General features: G+C 38.7%; 1 protein-coding gene and 1 long non-coding RNA gene across 2 annotated transcripts in view; one reads left to right on the top strand and one right to left on the bottom strand.

Moving 5' to 3' along the window:
* LOC107661496 (protein FAM19A5) overlaps positions 1–2,304 on the top strand; it is a gene marked incomplete at its 5' end in the record, with an annotated part of 22,390 nt that extends 20,086 nt beyond the window's left edge. Inside the window, one exon of the mRNA XM_016451109.1 lies at positions 1,546–2,304. Coding sequence (XP_016306595.1) covers positions 1,546–1,554 — 9 coding nt within the window. The remainder of the gene's footprint in view (positions 1–1,545) is intronic.
* A 379-nt stretch (positions 2,305–2,683) lies between these two features.
* The window catches only part of LOC107661516 (uncharacterized), a 21,987-nt gene continuing 11,448 nt past the window's right edge, over positions 2,684–13,222 (bottom strand). The window contains exon 4 of the long non-coding RNA XR_001631115.1: positions 2,684–2,755. This is a non-coding gene — a long non-coding RNA (uncharacterized LOC107661516). The remainder of the gene's footprint in view (positions 2,756–13,222) is intronic.

Raw genomic sequence — 13,222 nt, 5'->3', positions numbered from 1 at the left:
CTCCGTTCTCCGTTCCCTCCTTCAGGGAACGAGGGTTACATACGTAACCGAGACGTTTGTCTGAGTCATGTCGCAAAGCGCAAAGATGAAGTTGACAATCCTGACCTGCCATCTCCTCATTGGATGCCAATTCAGAGAGAAATGCATCTTTATTTCTTTATTTTATAAAAGCACAACATTTTGTTGATATTGTGAGTGCACACAAATAAAAGCAGACCCTTTACAGTTCCGAATGATGTATTATTCTTAGCTTTATGAGCAAAAATTACGGCGTATTTTAAATTGTTTCCACTGATGTCCTTCACAGCGTGCTTCAGTTTCCACTCTTGGCACAAACGATTGGATATGCACCTAACAGCGCACATTTATGTAGTTTAAATGTTTAAACTAACATTGTGATATGCTTTAATGGTTGATTGCGATTTCACTTTTTTAACGTTAGTTAGTGTGTAATGTTGCTGTTTGAGCATAAATAATATCTGCAAAGTTACGAAGCTGAAAGTTCGGCTGCACGTAAGAATCTATTCATATATGAATCGCGATTCTGTCTTCTAATGATTCTAATGGATTCACAAGTTTCAAAATCAATGTTCTAAAGCAGCGGTTCTTAATACTGATAAGCGATATTAATGACGCCGTTGTTTAAAATACAACCGGAGCACATGCCGCTGAGGTGAGGAGCGGGATGATTAGACGTGCACTAGAGGCGGTTTAGCCAATCACAACACACTGAGCTAACTAACCAATCAGAGCCCATCGCCTATTTCTGAGGGAGGGGCTTCATAAAAGCAGGAAATGATCAGCGCGTTTCTCAGAGAAGGGACAGAGCGGTGTGGAATAAAGGTAAATTATGTGAAAAATAATGCGTTTTAAAAAAAAACTATGCATTAACACATGTTAGACTGCACGCCATAAACACAATCAAGCCTAGAAAAAAAAAACAGTGAACCACCCCTTTAAGTATTTTATTTCTATAGAATTTATTTTCAGTAAGTCGTAATTACAACATCGTATGACATTGTCTCACATGATGCTCATAAGTTTCTTATAGTTCATAAGTAGTCTTATAGTAAGTTTCTCATATTGTGTTAGTAGCTGATAACACCAAATCAGTAAAAGAATAAAAATTGCACTACGAAAGGTCTCCCTGATTAGCCTGTTTTTGCAATTGCTTAATCTTAATTTGTTTTTCAAAGATTAATCAAAGTCTTATGGGTTTGGAATGACATGAGGTGAGTAAATGATGATAGGATTTTCATTTTTGGGTGAACTATCCTTTTAATTTATATACAATCAGAAAGCTATTAGCTACAGATTTCTTATTATACGGAATCAAATATCCCAAAAGGTTTCAGCCATTAGTGTCACTGGCATTGAGAGGGCTTTTTCTTAAAATTTAAGAATACATCTCCTACCTGTCTTAAATATTTGTCTACAGTACATTCTTGGTTAGGGTCCAACCAGGGAAGGATCTGGGACAACACCAAAACATGCATAACGTATCGTGTTATATGCCCTAACTACTATTTTGTTAAATCCCACCAGGTATCCTGACGCCAGTGGGGGACGATTTTCCCAAGAGAGGCGCAACGTACGGAAGCACCTCGTCATTCTCCAAAGCTACAGCGGGGCGGGGGAGGGGAGCATTCATCATAGTCCTGTTAGCCCTGTCTGTCAGTCTCTCCATTAGTCCTTCAGTCTCATATGATAAGGGGTGAGGGCCTCTCGTCATGGAGTTTACGTGGACCGTGAGGAACGGATCCCCTTGTGCTGTCAATCAAAGCTGAAACCGGCCAACGTTTTGTTTGCTGATGCCAAAACTGGCAATATCGGTTGCAGGATAGTTTGCGACCTGGATCGTGAAATGTGTATGGATCTATTAAAATTTTACAGACCAAAGAAATACGGGCAAATTTCTGTGTGGAAGGATTTCCAATATGAACCCCAATACACACATCAGCTAACGCAAGCAAAAACACACATACCTGAGCTTTGTGAGGAGTTTTTCCAACCGAGCACACACAAAATGGACAACAAAGACATTTGCGACAAAACTGTTGACTTTTCTTTGATTGTAGGTCTGCTGCCATTGTTGTGATTTGGACTGAAATCTGTCAGGATTTGGAAACATAGCGAACGTGGCAGGGGATTTGTCGAACTGAACATTATCTCCCTGACCTGAAGAGACTAGCGCAGACTTGCGCTTCGGGAGAGACCATCCTATGTATTTTCAGAGTCATAAAGTTATATATATATTTAACAGTTTTATATGATGTACCTTTGTAGCAAACCTTATTTAACACTGACAATGTGATCCTATTCATAAAGGGTGAATTCAAAACAGTCATGTCCTGGAAAGTTATTTACGCATTGCTTTCTTCGCAAATGAACATAGAAAGGAAAATAGTGTACTTGTGTATTTGTGAGTAAACTTTTGTTTTGTATCAACATTCGACAATATACACACACAAAGCAACTGTAACCCACCTTGACAAGGTTATATACATCAGTATACGGCTATGGGTCAAATGTGTTTTACCGCAGAGATTGTACACTGGCAAATTTATCTTATAAAAACTGTTTATGTGTCAGTCCTTCTGTGATATCTGTCATATCGAGACGGTCACGCCATTAAGATAATGGCCCTTATGAGATAATGACCCGTCCGCCACAACGAGCGCCGTGTCCTGCGTGGTTTCTCTTAGACCATTACTCTGCCCTTGTTGGCCCCTCTCCTCCTCTCTCAGCGCCGAGCCTGTGGAGGAATGCTGCTGTCAGCCAGGCTTCAAGCTTAATTTAACATCACTAACAGCCTGCATTACACACGGCGTCTCTCAGCTTCAGCCGCAGTGCCCCACAATATCACCCCCCTCACGGCCCGGCCCAAAAGTAGCCGGAGTGTTTATGAGGGTTTGAAGGAGAATGATGTTGGCTTTATTGAGGCTTTTAATAAGATCTTAACAACTTGCATTAATCATTTACTTCAGTTGTAGGGCGAAAAACGTCCCTTCATACTTAAACCCGAAGTTAAATATGCTAAGATGCTAAAATACATTCTTCTGCTCATTTTAATATGCAAAGAAGGTAAGCCATTTGTAGGCTGATTCCCCTGTGAAGTGTAAACACTGACTGTGTTTTCAAAACATTTTTCTGTTTAAGAATCCTGACCAGCCCAACACCGCAACGGTGGCTCGACCAATGATGTGAGTTTGGGTGGAGCTATTTGTTTGAATGTTGTTGGTTTTTATTGTCGCCATTTAGAACGTAACTTCAAAATCAGTAAATGAGTAACATAATATGAAACAATACTGAACACCATACTTTAAACTAAAGTGTGTTTTTAATACACTAATCTTTGTGGCATTTTCAAAACATTTTTGTTGCTTGAGAATCCTGACCTGCCTGACATAGCAACATCGGTCAACCAATGGGGTGAGTTTGGGGCGGAGCTTTCTGTTTTTGACCAATAGCAAAGAGTGCTCAGGAAATCTTGTCTGAATGCTGCTGGTTGTCTTGTTTTTGAGAAGGTCTTAAAAACTTATAACTGAAGTAAATGACTAATATATGGTTCCGTTCAAAAAGTTGGGGTCAGTAAGATTTTATTTTATTATTTCTATTTTTAAGAATTAATACTTTGGTTCAACAAGGATGCATTAAATTGATCTAAAGTGACAGTAAAGACATTTGTTTCAACTATTTGCATCATAGGAATAGATGACATGACACTTTAAAATGTGTTCAAACAGAAAAGAGTTATTTCAGATTGTACTGAAACTTTACTGTTTTTACTGTATTTTTGATCAAATAAATGCAGCCTTTGTGAAAAAAAACATTACCAAACAGTGTAAACATTGTAAAAATCCTGACCAGCTTACCATGATAACATTGGCTCAACCAATGCGTGTTCAGAAAACCTGTTTGAAAACAGTCCTTATTTTTGCAGCTCTGTTTGGTTTGATCTTCGACTGACTGTAGTTATTACAATGAGGGCTACTGTAGATTATGGGTTTACTCTGTGGCATAATTTGATTAATCCAGTTTAAATATTCAACAGTAAGTGTTTAGCCATCTTTTTTTTGTCATTTTGCTGATATCTGTTTTATCCACTGAAAATGTCATTGCGAACAATTAGCCCTTCTAAGAAAACCTGCAAGGAAGGTGGCGGCGAGGCACGAAGATGATTGGCTAAGGTAAAAAGGCTCCCTTGAGTTCATAATCAGGGTTTGACATGTCGCACTGAACCATCTCAAATTTCCATACAAATCTTACCGGCTTGGCTCACTCATCCATGGACTAAATGAGAAAAATTACAGACTTTGCCAGTTCCCTTAAAATCCCATTTACATTCTGTCAGCTCCTATTAAGGACGAAGATCGTGACAATGGGCAAAAATATGCATGGGAGAGAAATCCAGCCCCAGTCCATCACGGTAATTCCGACCCTGCTTACCAAGGCGCCACTTGATTTCTCCTCAATTTGGGCTTCCCTTCCCGCAAGCTGCACACTAAACAGGCCCTGATAAGCACCCTGCCTGAAAACCAGCTTTAACAATATCATACAATTACGAGCACCAGTAACAGTATCAGCCGTAGATTAGAGGCACTAAATGCTGAGCTATGAATAAATTAGCCACAGTTTTTCGCCTAGGCGGAAAGACCCGAAAAAGAATGAAAGGACAACAAGGCAGGCGCTTTGATTTTCATAGCTCTGCGCCTCAGCTGATAGTTTTCTCCAAATAATTTTGAATGACACAGATTATAATAGATTTCCGAAATAATCCGGATTATCGCAGTCATTACAGCCACATTTGATCAACGAAAAAAGTATTTCTACGGTCACACATCATTATGTGCGTTATGGCTCAAAGCGGGTGGCGATCTTATTTCAATTAAAAATTGGCATGCCTATCAATGTGATGCCTCTGTTTACTGAACTCTTTAGACAAAGACGTCATCTGCAATTCAAATGATTTTAATCAGTAGACACAGAGGCACAACATTGATAGGATTGCTTCATTCGTTTAGCAAAATGTCAAAGCAAATCGTAGGGCCTCAGCTGTGTTTATGAACAAACTCCATGTTTCAGATTTGAAGGAGATTAAAAAGAGATGAAAAGCAGTGAATGTGTAATTGTGTGAAATCTAAACCCAGGACCCTTTTTATAGTGCAAATTTCTGATTAAGGCAAAACTGAAGGAGAACTCCCCGCAATTATCGATAATTGCGAGTGGGCAATTATGTATTAGCATGATAAAAACAAGTGCACACATAAAGGAAGACAACTTTGCACCTGAGATGAGTGCAAGTGGAGGGACGCGCTTTGCCCACGGGGTCGGCGGACGTTGCTCGAGTTCCTCCAGGCTCATGTGGTGAATTATGGTCTGCCCTTCAAGCAGTCACACACGCCTGCCATTAATCATCTCTGGCCAGTGTCCCCATTCTCAAAAGAGGTCTGAAATTTGTTTCCAAACCTTACTGAGACCTGGTTGTCACCCTACCTGTCCACCCTCAGCCCCTTGGGGTCCTTCACACGGGACCATAAAGATGAAGCGGAGACGGTGACTTTGTTAAAGTACGCAGCTCCTGAAAATAGACTAACTTCCGTCAACATAACCAACGTGACCACCTGCTTGCACAGGGAGCGTGCTGGGGACTATTTTCAGGCGCTGCGTAATATCATTGCGCCTGCTGCACCCATGGTACTGCAGCAAAGTTCCTTGATTATTACGCAGGAATGAGAGTATAACTCTAGGGGAGTTGGAAAATGAGCCTATTTTCAAAAATAGTGGCGTGTTCCTTTAAGGGAGATACATACTCCTCACGTTGCCCGGGTAATTTTTGGATTCGGGTGAGTACTTTAAGGGTCACGTGGGATGAAGTAATGTTTTGTAAGAATTAATTGAATTGCTCACTGAATACATGGTCAGCATAAGCAGGACCGATGAAGTATGAATGCAGCGTGGAACAATGTGACCTCCTGCAGGACAGTCTCTAAACGAGAGTCCTGGAGTATCCTACAATAACAAATTATGTCTAAAGACTCTCCTTCTCTCATTTAAGCATGACGTGTTTGCCATTGTTACTGAACTGAAGGTCAAAGATATGTCAGTGTGATTCAGTTTCTGAGAGCTAATCTTTAGGATGGATGCAGAATTCACTAAATGTTGTTACATATACTACCCTGAATTTTACAGACCTGGAGGGCAGGCCGGTGGGTTTGTGAGGCCTCAGGCAAGATTAGAAAAATATCTTAAAAATGAATAAAAAAATAATAATTCTGTGCATAACTAGACGTATAAATATGTTTTAAAGTAACAAGGTTAAGAATCAACTCTTTCAGTCTTTACATGACTTTCTGCATAGGTGTAGATTGCAATCAGCAATAGTGCATTCAAATCATGTCATAATGATTGAGTTTCAGTGCAGAGTTTCAGATTATTTGATCTCAATCATCATTATATTGCATTGCATTAAATGTCTTGCCTCCACAATAAAAACTAGTTTTGATCATAAAACTGAATATTAAAATATCATCTTACGAGGACATATTACTGGGAGATATAGTGACAGCTGATTTTTTTTAATGATATTTTATGCAAGTAGTTTGTTTCACTGTTAAAATCTCATAGATTTACATTACAAGCCAGCAAAATTTCTTCTTACTTTTTGGCTACTTAAATAAACAACAGCTGCAACAAATTGCATATTTTTGCTCAGTTTGGATCTGAGGTGTTGTTTCCTCCTCGAGTATGAATTCCATATTCTCACTGTATCTTTGGCTACTATATGAGCCATAAAAGCCTGATTGTCACGATCTGCTACGGTGCGGGAACACGGAGCCTGGGCTGAACCGGGGATCAGGAGCCCTTCCTGGGCTGAACCGGGGATCAGGAGCCCTTCCTGGGCTGAACCGGGGATCAGGAGCCCTTCCTGGGCTGAACCGGGGATCAGGAGCCCTTCCTGGGCTGAACCGGGGATCAGGAGCCCTTCCTGGGCTGAACCGGGGATCAGGAGCCCTTCCTGGGCTGAACCGGGGATCAGGAGCCCTTCCTGGGCTGAACCGGGGATCAGGAGCCCTTCCTGGGCTGAACTGGGGATCAGGAGCCCTCCGTGGGCTTAACTGGGGATCAGAAGCCCTCCGTTGGCTTAACTGGGGATCAGGAGCCCTTCCTGGGCTTAACTCGGGATCAGGATAGCGCTTAAGTGGTGCTGGCATTGGAGGGTGTTCTGGAGGAGCAGGCACAGCAAAGTGCTTTCGAGGAGCTGGCACTGGAGTGAGTTTTGGGGCTGGAGCAGACACTGGAGCGAGCTCTGGGGCTGGAGCCGACACGGGAGCGAGCTCTGGGGCTGGAGCCGACACGGGAGCGAGCTCTGGGGCTGGAGCCGACATGGGAGCGAGCTCTGGGGCTGGAGCCGACATTGGGGAGCACTGTAGCACTGTAGACACAAACAATACCGGACGCTGGAGCACACACAGGGAACACTATTTATACACACAGGAGGAGGGGATGACAAGACACACCTGGGAGCAATGAAATATCATGGGAAACACCTGGGACAAATTAAACATGGGAAAGGAAGGCACATGAGGAGGAAAACAACCACAAAACACGGAACAGAGTCTGACACTGATGTATCAAATATGATACTCAATAAACACATGCAAACTTTTTTAAAATTTTGTCTAAAGGTTTACTACACTGTTTTTTAAAAATATTTTCTGACTATTATTTCATGTCAGCTTTAAAAAGTATTATGTAATTATTAATGCTGACAGTATAATTAGTTGGTTAAAATAAAATAAATTTTCCGTTCCACAAAGAAGAGAATAGTGATGCAGCACGCCAGAAAACTCTCATTCATTTTGCTGATTTATGAGGGGAAAGACTTGCTCTACCAAACCACATTTCCCTGATAAAATACACAGAATGAACATCAATTATACACCCAATGTGCACCTTTAGTGCTTTATTATGTTGCATTAAAGCTAAAAACCAAATTTCTGTAAGTAGGACCTTAAAAACAGCTTAATACCTTGCACATATTGCCTACAGGTCACGACAGCTTTGATGATCCTAGCTGAGGACACTGCAGACGTTTCTACAGAAACAAGCCAGAAACCTTTCATTACAGTATCTATGTCAGAGGTACAGCTCTCAGCGGTAATGCACTGTGCTACAAAACAGCATCCTCCGGTGTCAGCCGTGCAACAGCCAAACTCTGAAGCGCAAGGGCCGCCTGCAAAATAGGATTATAGAGATGCACACCGGCAAGGCAGCGTTCCTCTGACCGCAAGCCATTCTGAGCTGAATCTACCAAAACTGATTGATTCACGTCTATGATTCACCAGACACCTGAATGTCACCTTTCCACATGGCTGCCATTCACTGCAGAGTGATTGAAAGAGAGAGCAGAGGTGAGAGGGAATGGGATGCTTATGGCACAGCGAGATATGAACTTAATGCAGGAACACAGAGAGGAAGACGGGCGCGAGGGCGAAGGTGCACCGAATGCCACAGCTGACAACGGCAAGATATGGGAACATTCATTTCGCTACAGAGGTCTCCAAGTCTTCATTTCCAGGAGTCTCCAAGTCCTGGTGGAAACATCTGATAAGGGCCTGATGTCAGTGTCTTCATTTTGTTTTCTATCATACTCACATTCTTCACCTCGTTCATCTTTCCAGCTCAGGATATTTAGTACAAGCCGAAGCGATGTCATTGTCACGACCCGAAAGGAACTTCCCATATTTGTCATTTAATATGTTTCTACTGAGCGACAGTAACCTAGGGGTGCACTATAGGGCACAAATTTCATGATTTGATTTCGATTACCAAGCATGCGATTCGATTTGTATCCCATCTCGATTAAATTTGATTTGTTACTGATTCATTTGGATGTGTATCAGGTATAGTACATCAGTTTTTCCTCTGATGGAAAATAATCTCTCTCTTAAAGGATTAGTTCACTTTCAAATGAAAATTTCCTGATAATTTACTCACCCCCATGTCATCCAAGATGTTTACGTCTTTCTTTCCATTTAAAAAAAAAAAAAAAGTATATGCTTTATAAACAAAAATGCGCGCCTTGCACTGCTCTGCGATGTGTGTCCATGACTTCACGTAATACGTAATTACGTTGACACGCTTGACGTAGGCGGAAGTACCGACTCAGTCAGTGTTTACAAATGTGGAGAAGGAGGACCGTTCAAAAGTTGTTGTATGTTCAATGACACATATTCTCGTGTCAGTTTATCGTTTAAAATGGTCACTTCGTGTGCGTATCCTGGATGTTTAAATCTTTTGAAACCTAACTTCCGCCTACGTCAAACGTGACCTTTTCAATGTAATTACGTATTACGTGAAGTCATGGACGCGCATCGCAGAGCAGTGCAAGGCGCACATTTTTGTTTATAAAGCATATACTTTTTTTTTTTAGAAAATGACCGATCGTTTCGCTAGATAAGACCCTTATTCCTCGTCTGGTATCGTGTAGAGCCCTTTGAAGCTGCACTGAAACTGTAATTTTGACCTTCAACCGTTTGGTAGCCGTTGAAGTCCACTATAAGGAGAATAATCCTGGAATGTTTTCATCAAAAACCTTAATTTCTTTTCGACTGAAGAAAGAAAGACAGACATAAACATCTTGGATGACATGGGGGTCAGTAAATTATCAGGAAATTTTAAGTTGAAAGTGAACTAATCCTTTAAGTAATGCTGAAAACGTTCCACTTTATTTTACAATGCAGAAGTAAGCCATTTTTTATCTGAATGTGCAAGTCTTTAGATTCATTAGCATTGGTAAATACTAAGAATAACAAAGTGCAGTAAACAGAAAACTGTTTGCACTAAAAACCACCAGTGTGTTTATGATTATATTAATAGAAATGTAAAGAACATGATAACAAATGTGACCCTGGATCACAAAACCAGGCTTAAGTCGCGCGGGTATATTTGTAGCAATAGCCAAAAATCATTAGGATATTAAGTAAAGATCATGTTCCATGAAGATATTTTGTAAATTTCCTACCGTAAATATATCAAAACTTAATTTTTGATTATTAATATGCATTGCTAAGAACTTAATTTGGACAACTTTAAAGGCGATTTTCTCAATATTTAGATTTTTTTGCACCCTCAGATTCCAGATTTTCAAACAGTTGTAGCTTGGCCAAATATTGTCCTATCCTAACAAACCATACATCAATGGAAAGCTTATTTATTTAAGGGTAAAATTACCCTTACGACTGGTTTTGTGGTCCAGGGTCACAAATACTAGTTTGCAATATAAAGCAGCATAAAAGACTGTTTTTGTGCAACTAAAATAACCAGAAGCGAAAGACACTGCCTCAAACATTCAAGTTAAAATAGTTAAAATTTACAACTGAATTGTATACAAACAAGGCATAGTTCTCCCTAAAAATCCAAAACCTTGTGAGTTTCTTTCTTCTGTTGAGTACAAAAGATGATATCCTGAAAAATGTTGGTAACCAAACAGTTGACGGTATTGACTTTAATAAAAATAAATAACCAAAAAATGGGGAAAAAAAACATTTTTGGGTGAACTATCATTTTAAATTGCACATAAGGCATTTTTTATGACAACATTAAAAGAAATCACTTTTTAATGATAGAATTAGCTTTATACTCTGGTTTGTTTTTTGAGACATGGAACATTTGAACAATGGCTGTCATAAAAATGGTTTTCATGACAGATTAATTTAAACATACATTAAATACTAAAGAACAGGTTGAATAAAAATATAATGAATATGTAATATAGTGCACATATTTAGAAAAACGCTGCTAGAGTTTCTAGCAAACTATCAAGTTTATGGTCATTGATTGGCAATTCTAAGGTAAAATGTAATGCAACGTGACATTGTTATAAACCGATTTACTGACATTTTTGCAGGAGTGAAACACTGATTGAGTGATTACATGAGAAATAATACATTTCAGTTAAGTTGTACTGTATCATTCAGCATACTTTCTGGTGTTTATTTCATGCTACTTGAAGTAAAGATGAAGAGGTGATCGGTTCATGTGCTGCCGCTTCGGTTGAACTGAGGCACTACCGCGATCTGTCTCAGAATTAAAGAGTGTCGAAGCAGTATTTATTGAATTTCGGAGTGAAATAGGGGTTATGCGCAGCATGCGCAACTGTATTCTGTAAAACTGGTTGCATTGCTTCCAGTTCGGGTATTTTTTATGTGCTTTGTTAAATATGGAGCCTTCAAATGAGATACTATAACAGACGTCCATCACATGTGCAGATAGATATCTACATAACATTTGGATATTATAATTGAATAAAACACCAACAATAAAAATAACTAGCTAGGTTAGCTGATTACCAATAAAGTCCATAGATATCTTCATCAGTTTATACTGCTGTTAACACTTTCTCCAACAAGTGGATGCGAAGAGACATGTTTTCATGTTTGGTCAGGTGACGTTTGACATATACCCCATTAACATAATTCAAAAGCGGAAGTAGCAAAGCACAGATTATTGTGATTTACTGGATGGGAGGTACACTATAAATAATGTTTAATGACATTTTGTTAACGCATCAACTGAAAACAGCATAGGCTGAGAATCAATTAAAATTGAGAAATCAACGTTCAATCCAGCTCTAGTTTACGACACAACAAAAACATGCCACAAAAAACAAATGTTCAATGTTTGTTTGCTTTGCTCATTTTTCAAAAGCCAGTGGTACATTAAAAAACGATTCAAACTTCAATCAACATCATTTTCCAACCTATAACAATTTACGCCCCTTCTTGAACATTCTCTGCACAGATTATTAATCATTGGCTCTGATCGTCATGCAATGGTTGTCTTCCCCTGACATTTCCTTGTGTGGCCTTGCTTGTGTCCATCCTGCTGAGTCGCTCATCTATGCTTGCTAATCCAACATGCGTGACAGCTGACCGCTGATGTTAACAATAGCGAGACAGCTCGGACAGCCCATTCTAAAGACTGTCAAATGATAAATTACCCTCTTCAGTCACTCTAACCGAGAGCCAGTTAGGTCACACAAACAGCTTGACGTGACATTTTTCCAGTACTGTATATGCAAACTGCTGCCAATCAATTAACAGCTTGCCTTTCTTTACCCCTCAACCGCATATTGGGATTGTGGGAAATTGACTGCAGAGGGGAAGTCAACACAAAAGCCTCCTGGAGTCCAGGGTCGCAGGGAAGGAATGAACAAATAAATGTGGCTGTAAAAATGAACCTGAAAAACAGCTTTAGTTCAGAATGTGCTAACTGTGCATTGCTCAAAACATGTAAATCAACAATCGGCTAAAACACTGCAAATATTTATGTTTAAGTATAATTCAAATATATTTCAAATTCATGTATAAGATGCATAAAATATTGTATAAGACACACTATCATTGAAAAGTTTTGGGCTGGTAAGATTTTCTAATGTTTTTAAAAGAAGTCTTTTATATTCATCAAAGCCTTAGGTATGATCAAAAATACAGTTAAAAAACAGTAATATTAAGAAATATTATTTTCAATTGAAAATAACAGTTTTCTATTTTAATATATTTTAAAATGTAAATTATTCCTGTGAGGCAAATCTGAATTTTCAGCATCAATAATCCAGTCCAGTGTCACATGAAATCATTATAATATGGTGATTTGCTGCTCAAGACACATTTATTATTATTATCGATGTTGAAACCAGCTATGCTGCTTAATATTTTTATGAGACCATGATACATTTTTTCAAGATTCTTTGATCAATAGAAAGTCCAAAAGAACAGCATTTATTGTAAATATATTTTTTAAACATTTTAAATGTCTTTACGGTAAGTTTTTATCAATTTAATACATCCTTTCTGAATAAAATTAATAATTATTAAGTGACAAAAAAATAAATAAAATAAACTTACCGACCCTAAAATTTTGAGTGTTAGCTAATTTATATACAAGTAACTGCATTTTTTATTATATTATTTTATATTATTATAATATATAATTAATATAATAATATTTTATATTATTTAAGTTAATTTTATATACATTTCATAAATTATTTTTCATGATTATGTTTGAAAACAAGTGAAATCCAATGCAATTTAAGTAAAATGATCATATTTTAAAGGGGTCCTATTATGCTTTTTCACTTTTTTAATTTTAGTCAGTGTGTAGTGTGTATGTTTGGGCATAAAAAAGATCTAGAAAGTTACAAATCTCAAAGTCC

The sequence above is a fragment of the Sinocyclocheilus anshuiensis genome, unplaced genomic scaffold, assembly GCF_001515605.1.
Source record: "Sinocyclocheilus anshuiensis isolate Anshui unplaced genomic scaffold, SAMN03320099.WGS_v1.1 scaffold491, whole genome shotgun sequence".
Classification (NCBI taxonomy): Eukaryota; Metazoa; Chordata; class Actinopteri; order Cypriniformes; family Cyprinidae; genus Sinocyclocheilus; species Sinocyclocheilus anshuiensis.
This window is presented reverse-complemented; position numbering and strand designations above follow the sequence as displayed.